The following is an 18,983-nucleotide window of genomic DNA, read 5'->3' as shown; positions in this document are numbered from 1 at the left end:
CACGAAGTTACCCAGTTGATTAGTAGGTGAGCTATCACTTGAACTCAAGTCTCCTGTTCCCAGATCTAGATATACTTTGAAAAAGAAAGTGGGGGCAAAATCAGATGCTTAAACAACCCCAGTGTCTGTCAACTGATGAACGGATAAACGAAATACTGTATATACAACCAGTAGAATATTATTCAGCCTTAAAAAGGAATGAAGTTCTGCTACATGTGAAAACATGGACGAACCAAGGACCTCATGTTCACTGAAATAAGCCAGACACAAAGGGACAAATACTGGATGACATCTCACTGATATGCCATAATTAGAATATGCAAATTCATAGTCAGTAACTAGAATACAGGTTACTAAGGGCAGGGTGGGAGTTATTGCTTAAGGGGTGCAGAGTTTCTGTTTGGGGTGATGGAAAAGTTTTGGTAATGGATGGTGATGGTGATGATGGTAACACAACATTGTGAATGTAATTAATACCACTGAATTGTCTACTTCAAAGGGTTAAAATGGGGGAAATTTTAGGTTGTATCTATGTTACCACACATGCAAAAAAATTTTTTAAGTCATATACTTTCAAAAACGTAGGTTTTGGTTGCTGAAACCTCTACTTCCCATTTCTCAAAGCTGGTTGACAATTCACAAGTTGCTTTCCCATCTGCAGTCCCGCCACAGATTGGCGAGAAGTCTCTGCTGTCCCCCATGGACTCCTACCAGTATGGCACCACGCAGATGCTGACGTGCACCATCTATGCCGTCCCTACCCCTCACCACATCCACTGGTATTGGCAGTTGGAGGAAGAGTGCACCTCCAGCCCCATGTGAGTAGGGTCATGTGCTCTTATTCCCTGTCTTTCTGCATTTCTTACAGCCAAGCTGTGATATGACTCAATTGTGAGCTGGGAATTGATAAAATTATCTCTCAAGTGGAACCCTTACTCTTTCTCTGTGCTTTAAGTTCCTGGAGATGTGTTTGCATGGGGCACCCCACTCTGGGATTAGCTGGCTTTCTCTCCTTTGGTCTCTTCTTGGAGACCCCTTGCCAAATGCTGTTTGCTAATTGCCAACCTGTGGGTTTCACCCTTTTACCAATCAACTGGTGAATGCTGCATTGCTCCTTCTTATCTGTGAGACGTCCCTCTGTCGGAGGAAGTGCTGATGGATGTCAGGGAGTGATAGACTTGGCCCTCAGAGTCTCAGGCCCAGCTTATCAGGTTCTAACACAACTCCAGACATCCTTGGGGGAGTAAAAACAACAACAACAATCAACCCACCACAACCACCACCCTAAGCAGTACACTTCCTGTTGTTGTTTTTGAAATGGCCACTACTAGCTTCTTCCTCAGCTGCTTGATCATTTCCTACACAAAGGCTGCAGTCCCAGAGAAGTTACTTTAAGAATCCCAATGGCTTCTTGGTTTCCTTGCCTTCCTTTGAACTAAATTAACCTGAATTGTCTTGTCGATCCAATTTATGAATGGAGGTTTGTTCCCAGAATAGCTCCTTCCCTCCTGTGTCCTGGAGGAATCCACCTAGACCCTTTCCCTCATTGCTTCAGGCCCAGCTTTCATTGGCACCAGGTCTTGTGTCAGTAGGCTACATTGAAAGCTGTTTCTAGGAATGTAATAACCAAAGTCTGATTCTTTTCTTTAATATTGATTTGGATAAAGAAAAATTAAATCATAACAAGATCTGTTATCTTTTTATTATAGCCAAACTATCTTAAAGACAAGCCCATATCCTTGTAAAGGATGGAGAAACGTGGAAGACTTCCAGGGGGGAAATAAAATCGAAGTCACCAAAAATCAATTTGCCCTAATTGAAGGAAAAAACAAAGTAAGTTTGGAGTTCCTTAATTTGAAAGTTCATGTCTGTCTCTGCCTCCCTCTCTCTCTTTCTCTTTCTCTCTCTCTCTCTCTCTCTCATTTTTTAAATGAAAGGATGATACAGTCTTAGGTGAGGAATATTGGAGATTAGTAATCAAATAAACTAGATTACAAAATCCAGAGATTAATAATCAAATAAACTAGATTATAGAATACTAAGACATTAAGTCCATTTGAAAACACCATTGACTATAAGAAGCATCATTGACTTATTAACAGCTTATCATAGAAAAACGAAACACATATGCCATTAAATCTATCCTTGTAAGGTGATTCTGATTTTATAAGCATGAAAATAAGAATGTGTATAATCTTTTATTAAAACACATCATTTATTACATAGTTTCCAAAGCTCTTTTTGTACAAGTGTGTGTGTGTGTGTGTGTGTGTGTGTGTGTGTGTGTGCAAACTATACCAGCATTGTATCATTGAACAGATTTGAGAGTGGTCAGTGCAGTAGTATGAATTGAGTAGGTGGGTAGCAGCAGTTGTGGGGGATGCTGCAGAATTTTTGTCTGAATGCATGTACACAAACACAGCTTCCATTGTTTATGGCCTGGATTTTTTCCCCCCACAGACTGTAAGTACCCTTGTAATTCAAGCGGCAAATGTGTCAGCTTTGTACAAATGTGAAGCTGTCAACAAAGTCGGGAGAGGAGAGAGGGTTATCTCCTTCCACGTGACCAGTAAGTGCTCCTCTCTGGAGGGGTGGGTTGGGTCTCTCCCAAAGTGGGTGCTAAATAGTGTAATCCTCTGAAGCCCTTGCCATTCTTATGTGAGAAGCATCATGGTGTTTAGGACGGGGACATGGATTGAATAATTGATGCTTTTGTACAAAAATTAAAACTTCTCAGGTAGCTCCTGGACCTTGGAGAGAGAATGCTTTCACACATCCTTTTAAACCACATGTCCTGTGTCATATTTATGTCTCCTTAATCAGATTCTAGCACAGTGCTTGGCTTATTGGGTGCAGTAAATATTAGTGGGCTTGCTGCTGAAAAATTGAAGAGGTGGGATTTTCTGGAGGTGATTGTAATGACACAGGAGCAGTGCCCTCCCAGCACTGCTGGTTTTGCCTTTGCATCTCACTTTTAGAGATCAGCTTTAGCTGACTGGACTGGATAAAATATTTTCGTCTAGAATAATTAATTGTAAATAAGCGTAGCTTTAATACCATTGAGTGTTATGTGTTAATGGGAAACTGATTTTAAAAATTCCATGTTGTCATCAGATTTTCTACTTTGGATACGTTATTATCCTAAAAACTGCTTTTAGGGCTTAACATGGAGATTTGATAAATATCTGGGGAATCTGGGCCAAATAATGCATTTTGTGACCTGAAGTGTCTAGCTTGCTTCTCTCCTTGTATGCCATCATCTTGGATGACTAGAGTTTCACTTCTCTTGGTACTTTATAGGCAGAGTCTGAAGGCAACAGGAAAACAGCAGTGTGCTGCACAAAGTTAAATCACCATTCTCTAACAATGGGTTTTTAATTTCAGGGGGTCCTGAAATTACTTTGCAACCTGCCTCCCAGCCAACTGAGCAGGACAGCGTGTCTCTCTGGTGCACTGCAGACAGAACTATGTTTGAGAACCTCTCGTGGTACAAGCTTGGCCCACAAGCTCTGTCAATTCATGCAGGAGAGTTGCCCATGCCTGTTTGCAAGAACCTGGATGCTCTTTGGAAAATGGATGCCACCATGTTCTCTAATAGCACAAGTGACATTTTGATCTTGGAGCTCCAGAATGCATCCTTGCAGGACCAAGGGGACTATGTCTGCTTTGCTCAGGACAGGAAGACTAAGAGAAGACATTGTGTGGTCAAGCAGCTCACTGTCCTAGGTAGGGAAGCAACTCTGAATCATTGGCCATTGGCAGTTGGAATGCCTTAAATTTTGTGCTTTAAGGTGCAAAGATTGCTGAACTCTAGGAATTTAGAAAGCAGGCTCTTGCACACTTATTTTCACTGAAAGCCCCCAAGGCAGAATGACGCTAATAGTGGTGAAGTGAAGTTTTTAAAAAAAGAAAATGCCATGGTTCTTTCCAGCTCTGAGGGTAGGCTAACTCACTCATATCTGCAATGGATTAGGCTGAATCAGGGAACTTTGTGCATTTGCCTTATTCTTGGGCATTCATTTAATTAAATAAACATATATTTATGGAATGCTTGCTATGAGCCAAGAGAGTTCCTAAACATCACAGTGTTGGACAAAATGGACCAGATGTAGGGCAGATTTTATAGTCCAGTAGAGAACACAGATAAGGCACATCCTGCTGTAGCTCACATTATAGAACATACTGGCACAGTCTAGGTGCTCAATAAGCTATCTGCTGAATGAAGAGTGATGATGGGGTGAGTTTAGGACCTATGAGAGCCCATAGGAAGGGTGCTACACACTGCCTGTGCCCCTGGGCTATCCTGTGTGGTCCAGCACTGCTCAAGGTCAAAGGGATGATCATTTTAGTGAGCAAATAGCTTTGTAAATTCCCCACGGAACAATTCTCTATGTAACTTTCTTCCTTGCACAAAAGCTGTGTAGCCACAGCTCTGTATCTAGGGAAATGAGTCAAATTGAGAAGTTTCTTTTTATGTCATCCCCCTCACTTTTCTCCTCCTTTCAGTGTTCCTTCCCAGTTGCTAGGATGTCCTTTGTTTTTTTTACTGTTAGGGAAGTAAACTAATTTATATCAAAATTTATATCAAAACTATCAAAACTAATTTATATCAAAATTTTAGAGGAACACCTTCCTTAGAACCTTGGCATATTTTAAGAAGTTTCTTTAGATGGAGACACTTGCATAGATAGAGTGGGCTAGTTTTAAGATTTCAGGTATCGGAAGAAGAGATATTTGGAGGGAAAGTCACCCCCTGGGCCCTTCCATTCACATTACAAACATGCTGATATATTTTCTGTTGACATTGGTGGCTGGTCTGGTTTCAAGCTGATGGAAAATTTCAGGAAGAGATACGAAGGAGTCTCTTGCCCTGCCATGCCCAGGAAATATCTGCTCATAATTAGCTGGGCTTCTTCCCTAAGGACCCATAAGCTGTTTCCCAAAAATTAGTCTTAGAAATAGATTAAAGGCCAGTACATTTGCTTAAACTCCAGTGTAGTGCACTGTTGAGAAAACCTCATGTTGTTAAATGTTGAGGTGGTTCGATTCTATCAGCATGATTCCTTTTGATGTTTACTTGGTTTGGACAAGATATTTCCACAACACTTCAATGATTTGCAGGAAAATGTAAAATCTAAAGTTTGGCTGTACAAATACCCATAGGCTTCATTTTCTTTAAATCCTTGACTTCCTTTGAGTATTACCGTTTTGTTTGTTTGTTTTAGAAACAGCACTGGACTGGTCTTTTAGGCTTACCAGAATCTATTAGTAATTCAATTGTTTACTTAGTTATAGAAACTCGGACAAGTTTAACTCCCCTGAACTGCACTTATTTCATCTGCAGAATCAGGCTAATACTCCTGTCCTGCCCATCACCTAGGATGGATAGTGAGTAATTGAAATAGCATAAATGAGTTTTGGAAAAGGGCAACTGCCAAATAAATACAAGGCATTCTTTAAGCGTTGAGTTATGCTGAAGGTTTACACTTCCCAAGAGAAACATGGTACAGAGTTCCAGGGTGTCATGGGCTAGAACTTCCATAGGAGGAGCTCCCTGGAGAAGCCATATCTGATTAGGGGAAAAATCCATAAAGGCGACCCTGACCCTTTATTTTGTGATGTGATCACTAGCTAGAATCACAAATATGAATGTTCAAAGAGGTACAGTAATCTTTGTGAACTGTCTTGATTTAACTTGTTTCATTTAATTTAACTCAGTGGTCAGCACTGCTGTTATCAACTTCTATGTATCTTCAGCTTAGTAAACAATCAACAATTTACTGATACTAAAACCATTTCAAGTTATAACTAAATGTTCTCTGATTTTCTTTTTTATATGCATAGAACGTATAGCACCCATGATCACAGGGAACTTGGAGAATCAGACGACAAATATTGGCGAAACCATTGAAGTTTCCTGCACGGCATCTGGGAACCCCCCTCCACAGATTACCTGGTTTAAAGATAATGAGACACTTGTAGAGGACTCAGGTGAACAGAACTTGTCTATCTATCTTTGGTTGTAGAATTTTCCCAGAGTTTATCTAAAATCATATTATTTGAAAATTTATTTTATGGTAGAACAAAAGCAGTATTAGTGTATGTCTGACTTATTTCATGGACACGGAGTCAGAGTATTAAGAAGCCTTATTGATCTCACAGAAGCTAGGGGAGATGGGTCAGCAGTTAAAGACTCTTAGGAGTTAGATAATAACCCAAGATTAATTTATATTTAAAATTTTTTTCCTGGAAAATGCCACTGGACCTCATCATAAATAAGACTAACCATTTTCCTCCTCTCTTAGGCATCGTACTGAAAGATGGAAATAGGAACCTAACCATCCGCAGGGTGAGGAAGGAGGATGAGGGTGTCTACACTTGCCAGGCCTGCAGTCTTCTTGGATGTGTAAAAGCAGAGGTCTTTTTCTTAGTAGAAGGTCAGTGAGAAGCCATAGACACATCAAGCAGTTTTTAAAAAACCAGCTTGCCTCTCATATAGTCCTGTACAGTCTGGGTGAAAGGATTATACATGTTTATGTTTTTTTGTTCTTTGTACATTTTCTTATATATTATTTTAACCAGAAAATGTAACTAATGTTATTTTAAATCTGCTTGTGTCACATTTCCTATCCCTGCAGTTCTCACTAGGGAAAGATTAATTAGGCAGTCTGAATATCCTCCTTCCCTGATCCTTTCTTGCTTAACTTGTCATAGAGTTGGTGCCTCTATATTTATCTGGAAAAACATTAGAATTGCTGCCCAATCAAATAACAAAGGTTCACAGTTTTCACTGGACTAATGATAATTAAGATTCATGTGTAAGCAATAGAGCATTGCTTTTCTGAAATAGAAAATTTTGGTTCTCACCTTGATGTGAAAGGAAACCTGTATGTGGCCTTTTCTCAGATAGGAAAGGTAATTTGTGACAGAAAATTTTACCTTGATAAGTGTGTTCCTATGTCTTTCTTATGACCCTCCAGGGGAACAATGAAACTGTATTGTGAGGGTGAAGGAATAGTATGCAAGGGGAAGAAAGAAGGATGGTGATAGATTGGGAATTCATGGATTTCTGCGAACTCATCAAAATTTGTCTCTTAAAATCTAGATTTTGGTACTTTTAATCTGTCAAATCTATGTAGCAAAGTACTGCATCTTGACGCGATGATATGTTTTCAAATCTGTAGGCTTATTACCATTTAAAAAAGTATATTTGCAAAACAAAGATTTCATAGGGTGTGGTGGTTTTGTCACTTCCAAAGGGATTTGTTTCAGGGCAGAGTCTCAGTGGGAACTTCCAGAGTCTCTGGCACTGTGCCTCACCCTGGTTCATTGTCTGCAGGTGGTTATGGATGCCTAACTGTCACCTGGAGAATACTAAGAAAAGGAGTGGCAGATATTTAGTACTCCTACTAGATTCCCAAAGTTAATATGGGAATATTAATACACCAATTTATGTAGATTTGTGTATTCAATCTTTGAACTTTTTACTCCCTATGTATAAATGAATTTTTAAGTATCTGTCTATAAATAGATAATTAATTCAATAAGACCACCAAAGAAATAAAATCCACTCCCAAGCTTACTTGGTGCTAGTCTCTCAACCATTAACAACTCTTATTTTGCTAACTAATTATTTGTCTTTCTACTTCTTAAGGCTGCCCCACCTCACAGTTTTGTAGCCCTGGTTTGATTCACACCGTACTCATTGATGGGTAGAACTTGGGTGATAATTGCTTCCTTATCACCTCCTTGCTAATCACTCTTAGTTGAAAACCTCTCCAGCATTTAATTGTTCCTACTCAAAGCTGTTCTCTGGCACCCTGAACAGATTTCCTCCTCGACCTCTGCCTTTTCCTCTTCTCTTTCCTTCCATGGGTGGTTTTAAACTCCCATTACCAAGCTATGTGTGATGTGCTCATGTCAGTTCTCCCTGCGTCACTCAGGCTCATAACACATAGAGACAGAGTATGTGTAATGGTTAGTTGGTATTGGACAGACCTTGTTCAGTTTTTGACCAGGTCACTGACTAGCTGTGTGCCCTCAATCAGGTAGCTTAACCTCTCTGAGTTTTGATTTCTTCATCTGAAAACTGAGGGTTGTTGAGATTAAGTGGGATGACATATCCAAAATGGTAAGTACATAGTAGGTGCACAGTCACCAGTAGCTCTCTGGCCAAAGGACTCCATTTATTTCCCTACTTAGTTTCTTGAAGAATCCTGTGTCAAACCCCACACAGATCAAAACATAGATTATTAGTGTAAAACCAAACTTATTTTCCCCAAATATAAACACTTTTCTTGTGCATAGAACATGATCTGTTTTCTTTCCATCTAAAACTGCTCTTCTAAAGACTTTGTGTTTATCTTTTAGGACATTAATAATTGTATCCTTAATTGCTTTAGAATTTTATTGCTGAAAGTTTTCATGAGCAATGCTTTTCAAGCTTTAAATTTTCCATTAAGAAAATTGTAGGCTTCATTCAAATTAAAGTCTTGTGATATTTTCTTATGTGATTTTTCAGTGTTGGTAAGCTTGAGACCATGCTTTGGCATTGAACTTTGCCCTCTTACATCAAAAGGTATGAGTTGCCAACTGTTGATGCTCATATGATTGTGTCTTTCCAGGTGCCCAGGAAAAGACAAACTTGGAAGTCATTATTCTAGTAGGCACTGCGGTGATTGCCATGTTCTTCTGGCTTCTTCTTGTCATCATCCTACGGACTGTTAAACGGGTAACAAAATAATTTCCCCCAGTCCCATGCATTTTGCTTTTCATGATTAATGAAAGCTGACTGGGGTTCTTTGAGTTATTTCTTCCCGTTGTTATTGGCTCAATGGGCACATTTTTCTTTCAATACAATAACATTCTTGCCCACTTTCTTATATACTGGGCCACTGGGTTTTAATTGATAGAAGCCACTAGAGGGGAAAAAGGACTTTCACTGTCTGGTATAATTAAGATTTAAGAACTTAATTCTGAACTCATTTGGGGGACGGGGAGACAATGGAAGCAATACTGTAATGGGACTACTCAGACTCCAGGACTTTTACTGACAAGTAAGACCTCAGGAATGAAGTTCCTATAAACAACAACAGGCACACAAAACGACAGCCAAACAACAGGGCGTATGTGACTGGAAGGATTGATGTTTTCCAGGCCAATGGAGGAGAACTGAAGACAGGCTACTTGTCCATTGTCATGGATCCAGATGAACTCCCCTTGGACGAACACTGCGAACGCCTGCCTTACGATGCCAACAAATGGGAATTCCCCAGAGACCGGCTGAAGCTAGGTGTGTTTTCATGTGATAGTAATTTAATATTGGTTTCCCAGGCCATCTCTTCCTCCTTTAGGATTATGACATATCTGGTCTGTTCAAATGTCAGATTCTGGTTCAGAAATATTAATTCCATCTCTTGAATATGGCTAGTCATCCATTTAGTCATTTAGAAATAGGGTCCCTCTAGAAATTATCCTCAAAACTAGGACATTTGGAGAGTGAAAGGGGAGCATTAAATGATTAAGTGAGTACAAGGAGTAAACCGGACGGTCTCTGTTAAATCAGGATATATGGTCCCCCTATCCAGCTGGGTCTTCTATACATCACTTTGGTGGTGTAATAATCCAAGTCTGTTTTATTTGCTGTTATCGTTGAGCCTAGGTAAGCCTCTTGGCCGCGGCGCCTTTGGCCAAGTGATTGAAGCAGATGCCTTTGGAATCGACAAGACAGCAACTTGCAAGACAGTGGCCGTCAAAATGTTGAAAGGTGAAAACAAAATTGTATGGTGATAAACCCCTGTATTTGTCTCATCCAGTCTTTAAACATGATGACAAGGCTTGTATCAGTGGCTTTGTGGTTAGGTGCACCTGCTAGCCAAGCATGCAGTCTTGGCAGGTAAAATTGGGTTGGATTTTAGCCCCCCACTTGCACACGTTGCCTGGGAACCCTTGTGCCAGGCGCAGCTTGCACAACTTAATACACAGCTTGCACAACTGTAATGATCCTGGCTACCAGAGAAAAGTAACATGGTTATATTAAATATATTTTGTGCATTAGTAAGATAATTATAGACCATCTAGAAATGTAGAAAGGAATTTGATATAATAAATAAAAATAGTGGGAATACTAAAACAACATGTTTCTTAGAATTGAAATATGTAAAAGACCTTCCCATATAAAAGGTAATATGCAAAAATAAGAATGATTGTGTTAAGAAAGGAAGCATTATGGGTGATTTTTCTAAAAAAATTCAAATAATTCAAAATTCAAAATTCAAATTACAAATAATTGTTGCTCTTTATTTGAGAAAAACATTTAAAGAGTTTTCCCAGCTTATGAACAGAGGGCCCAAAAATTTGGGGGTGCTCAGGGCATATATTTTGCAGCCTAATTGAAGTTTTGGGCAAAGTTAATACTAATTGTAATGGAATTCTTATCTTGCCATTTTAATTTGGAGAGATGATGCATAGAAAGCTCTTTTCTCCAATTACGACCTACTGTCTTTCATTGATGAAGACAATGCTACTGACCCTTTTGCCCACTTTCCCTTGTGGCCAGGGAGGTATGTAATTTTGACGTGGCTTATCTAAAGTAGGATGCAAATGTGTCCATGACTTGGAAGGAAGTGTACCAGTTCACATCAAGATCAAACTCAGAACTTTAGCCCTGTTAACCCCATGTGCCAGCTGGTGTTGCCAGCTGTCCCTTGTTTAGTTTCCTGCTCAGCACAGATCAGCAAATCTCCTAACACATATTTAATTATGGTTTTCCTTCCTTATGAGGGCACACCAAAATAATCATGTCCTAAGAAACATAGTAAATCTGCTGTATGAAAATCCAGTTTTGTAAAAGAAGAAAATTTGGGTGCTATTTCATTTGTAGACGTACTCTCCACTTTGCAGAAAAGACTTCACACTATGGATTCCTTTAAATATCAGGGTGCATTTTGAGTAAGAATTTGATTTAGAATTAGAAAATTTAATTTACACTTGATTTTTAGGGAAACACACCTATTTTGTAAATTAGGTGACAGTTGTGTTATCCTTGGAGGGAAAGTTGCATGATTGTGTGCAGTGGAGAGAAGGGCATCGATTTCCTGGAGTGTCTTGGTTTCCTAGGGCTGCCATAACAAACTATCACAAATGACAGAAATTTATTGTTTAATGGTTCTGGAGGCTAGAAGTCTGAAACCAAAATATTGCTAGGACCATGCTCCCTCTGAAACCTGTAAGGGAGTACCCTTCCTTGCCTCACCTAGCTTCTGGTGTTTGTTAGCAATCCTTGGTGTTTCTTGGCTTGTACATGCACCTGACTCCATCTTCACATGGCCTTCTCCCCTGTGTCTGTCTGTGTCCAAATTTCCTCTTCTTATCAGGACACCCATCATATAGGAATAGGACCCATCTTAATCCAGTTTGGTCTCCTGTTAACTGATCACATCTTTAAAGACCTGCTTTAGTTTCCTAGGCTGCTCAAGCAAATACCATAAAATGGTTCAGCTTCAACAATGGGAATTTATTAACTTATGGTTTTGAGGCTAAAAGAAAGTCCAAATTAAGGTGCCATCGAGGTGATGCTTTCTTTCTGAAGACCAGTGTTCTGGGGCTGGCTGCCGGTGATCCTTGGCTCCTCTGCTACATGGCCAGGCACATGGCGGCGTCTCCTGGTCTTTCCCAACTCTTCCAAGTTCTGTTGCTTTCAGCTTCTTACTTCCTGTGGCTTTCTCTCTCTCTGTCCAAATTAAATTCTCTTATGAAGTACTCCAGTAATAGGAGTAAGACACAACCAGATTGAGGCAGAACACACCTTAACTGAAGTCACTTCATTGAAAGGTCCTACTTACAAGGGGTTCATACCTACAGAAATGGATTAAATTCAAGAACGTGTTTTTCTGGGGTACTTACAGAGCCTGTTTCCAAATAAGGTTACAAAGGGACCAGGGATTAGGAATTGAACATGTCTTGATGGTAGACACAATTCAATGCATAACATAAGGCAATACCCATGGTTATGATTTCCCTCTTTGTTCCTTTTTTGTAGAAGGAGCAACACACAGTGAACACCGAGCCCTCATGTCTGAACTCAAGATCCTCATTCATATTGGCCACCATCTCAACGTGGTCAACCTTCTAGGTGCCTGCACCAAGCCAGGGGGTGAGTATCTGGGGATACTTTATTAGAGCAGTTGTAGGTTTACCAAAACATCATGCAGAAAGTACAGAGTTCCCATATGCCCTCCTCGACACTCAGTTTTCCCTGTTGACAATTTGCATTAGTGTGGTAACTTTGTTATAAATGATGAAACAATATTATTACAATTGTACTATTAACTAGAGCCCATAGTTTACATTAGGGTTCACTAACAGTTCTGTTTTTTGTTTTTTAAAAATTTTTATTCTGGTAACATCTATACAACCTAAAATTTTCCCTTTAAACCACATTCAAATACACACTTCTGTAGTGTTAATTATATTCATAATGTTGTGCCACCATTACCACTTTCCATTACCAAAACTTTTCTATCGCCCCAAACAGAAACCAATTAATACCAATTAATCATTAACTCTCACTCCTACTTGGCCCCTGGTAACCTGTATTCTAGTTTCTGACTATGAATTTGCATATTCTAATTATTTCATGTAAGTGAGACCATACAATATTTGTCCTTTTGTGTCTGGCTTATTTCACTCGACATGATGTCTTTAAGGTTCATCCATGCATTAGAATTTCATTCCTTCTGGTTGCCTAATTTTTTTTTTTTTGAGAATTTTAAAAAGATGTATTTATTAATTCATTTGAAAATCAATAAACTCATACATTACCATAAATAACATATTTTATGAATAATAAATATATTTTACAAAACAAAATTGATGTTGTGAGGAAGATTGGCATTGCTTTACAAGTTTTCGTTGCCTAGTTTTAACATATGCTTCTCTGCTAGTACTTGGGAACCACTCAACTCCCATTACATTGATTTCCTTAACTTAGGATACTTTGCCAGACTTCTATATTTCATGTAGGTTTAATAGGCACTATAACTAAGTTATTCTAAAACGTCTTATGAATTAAGAAATGCCACATCACTATGATATGATTTCTAATAGATACTCAGATGAGAAAAGTAAACTTCTCAAAAAAATTTGAAAGCAAAGACTTTAAGAGTGTCTTTCCATCAAATGGAGAAAAGGCGTCATCCTAGATGATTGTGTTGAAAAGCCAGTGGGTGGTTTTGCTTCTGAAACTTTAGTTAGTTTTGTTATAGAATTGACTTTTGGAAGAAAGAAAGGCTACAAATAAGAGATTGGGACCAGGTGGTTTCTAAGCTCCTGTCCCAATCAAAGATTGTAGCCTTCTAAAATATTTTGGGGTTCATTGTTATATTAGACATTTACCAAGAGACGTGAGTGACAACACTTTTCTTTTCTTCACATGCTGTGCTGTCTGTAGGGCCACTCATGGTGATAGTGGAATTCTGCAAGTTTGGAAACCTGTCAACTTATTTAAGGAGCAAGAGAAATGAATTTGTCCCCTACAAGGTATGTCATTTCCTAACTCAGCTCTGGCCATGTTGTAAAATGGGGGAAAACTCAAAAGTGGTACATGTTAATTGTCTAGTTGAAATTCTGTGAAGCACTTGTGAGCAGTCTTCTTACAATACCTCTTGGGCTGTCTATTTTTACCTTCTGGGGGAAATAGGCTTTTCATTTTTATTTTTGTGACTTTAATATACTGACCCATCAAAGATGGTGTCAGAGGAGTGTAGAAGGTAGGTGTGATGAAAGAAAGGGAAAGACAGAGCAAAGGATAGCTCTGGATTATTCTTTCTCTACTCGAGCCATATTTAACCCCACGGAGTGTAAATTTCTCTATAAAGGACACCCTAATGTTGGAAGTGTGTTTCAGTGCAACTTGAAACAACACATGTATCTCTAAATTAAGGAAGGAGCTAAGCCTTATGGAAGAAAATCTATTATACAGACAACTCACCCAAAATTTCAGCGTGGAGACAACATAAGCCTGGAATTGATATCTTTCATGTCTGTTTTTCAATAGTTTCTATTATTTCCACATTTTATTACATTCTGGAGATCCATTTTGTAGTCAAGGAGTTTGTTTACTTTTTTTTTAAAGACCAAGGGGACACGATTCCGTCAAGGGAAAGACTATGTTGGGGAGATCCCTGTGGATCTCAAACGCCGCTTGGACAGTATCACCAGTAGCCAGAGTTCAGCCAGTTCTGGATTTGTGGAGGAGAAATCCCTCAGCGATGTGGAGGAAGAGGAAGGTAACTGCCATTGCCTCTTATTTGCTTAAACCATGCTCTTGTAGGAATTGACAAGGTGAAAAGGTGCTACAAGGAACTTTGTAATGTGAAGAGTCCTGTAATACCTAATATTTAAGAGACCTGTTTTTCCAGACTGCCTTCATTCAGTGTCCCCAAAAGTGGAACATGAAAGCCTTAAGTAAGCAGCAGGCTAGGCTGAGAGACAAAGATATATGGGCCCCCCAAGTGAACTAACCAGTTGGCAACAAACTGACATTCTTAAAATATCAGTTTAGCATTTATTAACAGGAGAGGCTAAGCAGGATGTTCTGGAGGGTCAGAGAAGGAGGCTTTTGGGGGATAGATCAGCCTCCCCGTTGTCTGAGCATTTCAGCTCCATGTTGCATACTTCACCAGCACAACAAAAATCTTTCAGTTGATCAAACCCAACCTTCCCCAAGGCAGCCTAGGGGCCATCTGTTGTTCTACCCCACACAAAATGCCTTATCAAGTTTCCTTTCAGCTATACTTTCGGAGAGGAATTTTGGTAAATACTCTTTCTTTATTTGGTTATGTTTCCAGTGATTTTAGTGCTCTTATGGGTGAAGATGTGGCTCTAGTCTAACTCCTTCAAGACTTACTCCAGCTCCAGAGTTAACTGTAGATTGAAAGAGGAAGAGATAGCTCCATGGATGTAAAGATGGACATCTCAATGAAAGTTGGATTTTGTGACATCTGGCTTCTCTTGAGACATGAGTTTAGAATAATCCAATCATTAAATAGTGGAAGAACCCACTCTATTTCCCTTGACACGGGGCTACAGGCAGAACTTAACTCTAACTTCTTTCCCTTAGAAGCCGAGCAGGCAGCATGAGTCTGGAACTTGGTTTAGCAGAGCCTGGGGAGGTCGTCTAGACCCACATTGAGTAGAGCCATCTCTACCCAGTTCCTTCTCACTCACAAAATGGTGGTCAGTGAGCTGGAAACCTAAGGCATTAAGATAGTATGTTGGAGTAAAAAGGTCATTGACCTGGAATTTGGGCTCCATTTGTTCATTTGGTAAATAAGGGGTTTCACTAATTGTTCACCCAAAGCTCTTTAGCCCTAAGCATAACAAGCCATTGAGAACAAGACTGGCAGCCTTTTAAGCACTTATAAAGTTATTGTTACAACTGAGTTTTCATTTACTCCAGTATATGTCTTCAGGAAAGATGCCATAAGTCTTATCTTATCTGACCAAACTTAAGAAATCATTTTGAAAACACTCATTGATGCCTTAGTGTTTATTTGTACCAGTTGCAATGATGTAAATACGCCGATTTACGTAAATTCATTTTTCTTTCCATGTTCCTGTTATCTCTCCTTCATATCCTTGAAGGAAAAAACATCCTAGATTTAGTGTGTAAAGCACTTTTTTAGCTTGAAAGTGAAAGAAGTAAAAATATTTCTGATATTTTTAGTTATCTGTTGTAGATTATAGTTTGACCTTTGGCCTTTGTCCCAAGACAAAGCCTGGAGAGAAAAAATTCAATGACCCTGAATATTGTTGTTTTATTTTTAGAGTTCATGATATGAAACTATTGTTTATCCCTCTGGGTACATGGAAAAAAAAAAAACAAAAAAACAAAACAAAACAAAAAGCACCACAACAGTTTAAAACAGCAAATTTGAAAAAATCTTCTTTAACTCCCCATTGTCTATGCCAGTTTTACCTTCATTCTGCCTTCTGAGCTTGCTGTTTCAATTTGGCTAAAATAGAAAACCATTATATCTTCTAAGGTGTATGATGAAGGCTAATAATACTGGGATTCAGCAAATTTCTGGAGGGTAGAGACATTTTCTCCCTGCTTCTTGTTCTAGAAATTTAACTCCCAAGTCTTAAAACTGTCATTACTCTAACAAACTTAGCTTAGAAACAAATATTACGGACTAGTGGAAATACTGACCTCCATCATCTTGTCTCTTCTGACAGCTTCGGAAGATCTCTACAAGAACTTCCTGACCTTGGAACATCTCATCTGTTACAGCTTCCAAGTGGCTAAGGGCATGGAGTTTTTGGCATCACGGAAGGTAAGGCAGCTCAAGGGGAAATAAACTCTCCCTTCAGGTCACAGGTGTGGAAATAAGATGCTCAGTACTGGCTACAGGTGTTCACTTGGGACTTTATTCACCATTGCTAGGACTATTAAATGACCTCTACCAGGACGGCCCGTTTCAGCTAATTAAAGGCATGGAAGGATTTCATAAGATTAAGTCATATAGCAAATGCTTATTGAGCATCTATGAAGGGGTAGACAGCCTTCTAAGCACTGAGGACACTCACTCTGGTGAACAAACAGACAAAACTCCACCTTTGTGGTGTTTACATTCTAGTGGGTGGAACAGATAAACAGTATAAATAAGCAAAATACATAGTCGGTTAGATGAAAATAAATGCTATGGGGAAAACAAAGCAGGAAAAGGTTATAGGGAGTGCTTGGTGTGTGTGCATGCTTCTGTGTGTGTGTATATATCCATTTTAAACAAAGTGGACAAGGAAGGCTCTACTAAGAATGTGAGGTTCAAACAATGACCTGAAAGAGGTGAGAGACTAAGCTTTGCAGATATCTTGGCATATGAGTCTATTTTTAATTTATTTTACATTCATCACCATCCATCAAAAAGTATTTGTTAGTCCTATAATTAGAAACCAGGAAGGATGGGCTTTAGATGAGAGAGATTAAAAGAGCCAAAATTAGAAAAGTAGGCCAAACAAAGGCTGAGGTGGGGACGTGACCAGTTACAAATATTCCAAAGGTGGTAAACATCCCTGGGGTGGGGGGGGAGCCTGAGGTTGGTTCAAGTCACCTCTCCAGAAAGGGTAAAATGGATGGTTTTACATTAAACAAGGAAAATTCAAGCTGAATTTCAGGAAGAAACTGTCAGTTGACAACATGTGTTTACCACAGCTTCCTGAAGGAAGGGAGATTTAAGACCCCCCCCTCCCCCCAAATTAGAATGAAATCCCTAACCCATTCTTTTTTCTGAAGTTTGAAGCTTCTTACAGCATTCAGAGGCTCAGTATCTCAGATATTTCTGCCAGGTAGCTCTTGTGTTCTCTCTCCCAAAGGGATGAACTGGGGTCTTGGAAGGTTTCCCCAAAGATAAAGGCCCTCTTTCTGGCGATTTTAAAGATCAGAACTTTCCGTTTAGTCAGAGTTCCTTTTGGCTGCTGGAAGGGAATGGGGAATCCTTTAATTTCCCTTCTACTATTAGGTAATTTCTTGACTATACCTGGTTGTTGGACTAAAAAGGAAGTTCTTTGGTTGAGGGATATCTAGAAAGTACTATTTGTTGGAATCCCCTGTGTTGCTCAATCATGCTAAACAATGTGCTTCTGAAAATGCCTCATCCAAAGGTAAGTGCCAAACGGATGGTGAGGCACTGGGCAACTGGCCGGTGTCCCGGCTCACAGGATCACTTAATCACTTAATCGCAGGATCACTTCATCACAGGATCACTGACTTAAGAATTCTTATCTTATCTTTCATTCATTTCTAATTGGTCCCTGAATCTCTTATGCTCTCTCACTTTGGGACACAAATTTACCTTATGGAGCTAAAGGTGGCTGGCAGGAGGAAGTTAGAAGATGGCGGGGGATATAAGAAGGAGGAAACTGGGGAGCTGAAAAGAATAGAAGGCAAGCCAAGGTGAATTCAGTTTTACTTTTTTTTGTGCACTGGATAATCAACTGATTAGTGCTAGGTTAGAATTGTATTAGAAGACCTTTATGATCATCCAATCTTTAATGATAATCTTTGAAAACAGAATGAGCCTCAACTGGGAATTGTTTATCAGAGCCAGTCCAGCTTCAATTACATGTGGAAGTGGGAAACCAACAAAGAGCATCGAACCAATGAGAGTCCTCTGTTTCTGATTTCCAGTCATTTACTCAAAATAAATCCCATCCTGAGGCCTCCTTAGAATAACACGCTTTAACCATATATGGTGCCAGGCAATGGGTGTGTGTGGATGTGATCAGAAACACATTCTTCATTGTGTCCAAGAGAAATCTATTTATGACTCCCTCATCATGCTATAACATAATTATTCAACTCCAAAACCTGGGACTGTTTATGGAATAAGCAGATGTGTGTTTCAGCGAAGCTCACAGACTTTTTTCCCTGAAGTGTTGATAAAAGATATTAGCCCAGTCCTTGTTAATCAGTTGGTTTTCTGATGTGGGTTTTTTTTTTTTTTTTTTTTTTTTAAGTGTGAGATCACAACAGATGTAGAAGACATCAGCTGTGCTGAGACCTAATGCACACACAATTCTCTTTGCAGTGTATCCACAGGGACCTGGCGGCACGAAATATCCTCTTGTCGGAGAAGAACGTGGTTAAAATCTGTGACTTTGGCTTGGCTCGGGATATTTACAAAGATCCAGATTATGTCAGAAAAGGGGATGTAAGTTTCAAAGATGAATCTGGTGATTTATTAAGTTGTAGAACTCATACTCCTGATGGCAAATTTCAGGACATGTTCAGAAACAAAGGAAATTTTTTCTTTAAATATTGGCTAATTTGGGTTCTGATTCCTTGTCTTCTGTCCTCTTAGGCACGCCTCCCTTTGAAATGGATGGCCCCCGAAACTATTTTTGACAGAGTGTACACAATTCAGAGTGACGTGTGGTCTTTTGGTGTTTTGCTCTGGGAAATATTTTCCTTAGGTAAGTCA

At 39.3% G+C, this 18,983-nt stretch overlaps 1 protein-coding gene across 2 annotated transcripts in view; it reads left to right on the top strand.

Annotated features, from left to right (window-relative positions):
- The window catches only part of KDR (kinase insert domain receptor), a 44,851-nt gene that overhangs the window by 14,435 nt on the left and 11,433 nt on the right, over window positions 1-18,983 (top strand). For both annotated transcript variants that reach the window (XM_037829834.1, XM_037829835.1), the window contains exons 10-24: window positions 662-818; window positions 1,710-1,833; window positions 2,461-2,569; window positions 3,385-3,726; window positions 5,845-5,991; window positions 6,306-6,437; window positions 8,625-8,731; window positions 9,157-9,292; window positions 9,662-9,766; window positions 12,041-12,154; window positions 13,451-13,539; window positions 14,135-14,288; window positions 16,240-16,337; window positions 18,591-18,713; window positions 18,864-18,975. In XM_037829834.1, the coding sequence (XP_037685762.1) occupies window positions 662-818; window positions 1,710-1,833; window positions 2,461-2,569; window positions 3,385-3,726; window positions 5,845-5,991; window positions 6,306-6,437; window positions 8,625-8,731; window positions 9,157-9,292; window positions 9,662-9,766; window positions 12,041-12,154; window positions 13,451-13,539; window positions 14,135-14,288; window positions 16,240-16,337; window positions 18,591-18,713; window positions 18,864-18,975 (2,049 nt within the window). The remainder of the gene's footprint in view (window positions 1-661; window positions 819-1,709; window positions 1,834-2,460; window positions 2,570-3,384; window positions 3,727-5,844; window positions 5,992-6,305; window positions 6,438-8,624; window positions 8,732-9,156; window positions 9,293-9,661; window positions 9,767-12,040; window positions 12,155-13,450; window positions 13,540-14,134; window positions 14,289-16,239; window positions 16,338-18,590; window positions 18,714-18,863; window positions 18,976-18,983) is intronic.

Source organism: Choloepus didactylus, chromosome 3 (assembly GCF_015220235.1).
Source record: "Choloepus didactylus isolate mChoDid1 chromosome 3, mChoDid1.pri, whole genome shotgun sequence".
Classification (NCBI taxonomy): Eukaryota; Metazoa; Chordata; class Mammalia; order Pilosa; family Megalonychidae; genus Choloepus; species Choloepus didactylus.
The sequence above is the reverse complement of the archived record's forward strand: the minus strand, read 5'-3'. Positions and strand labels throughout refer to the sequence as shown.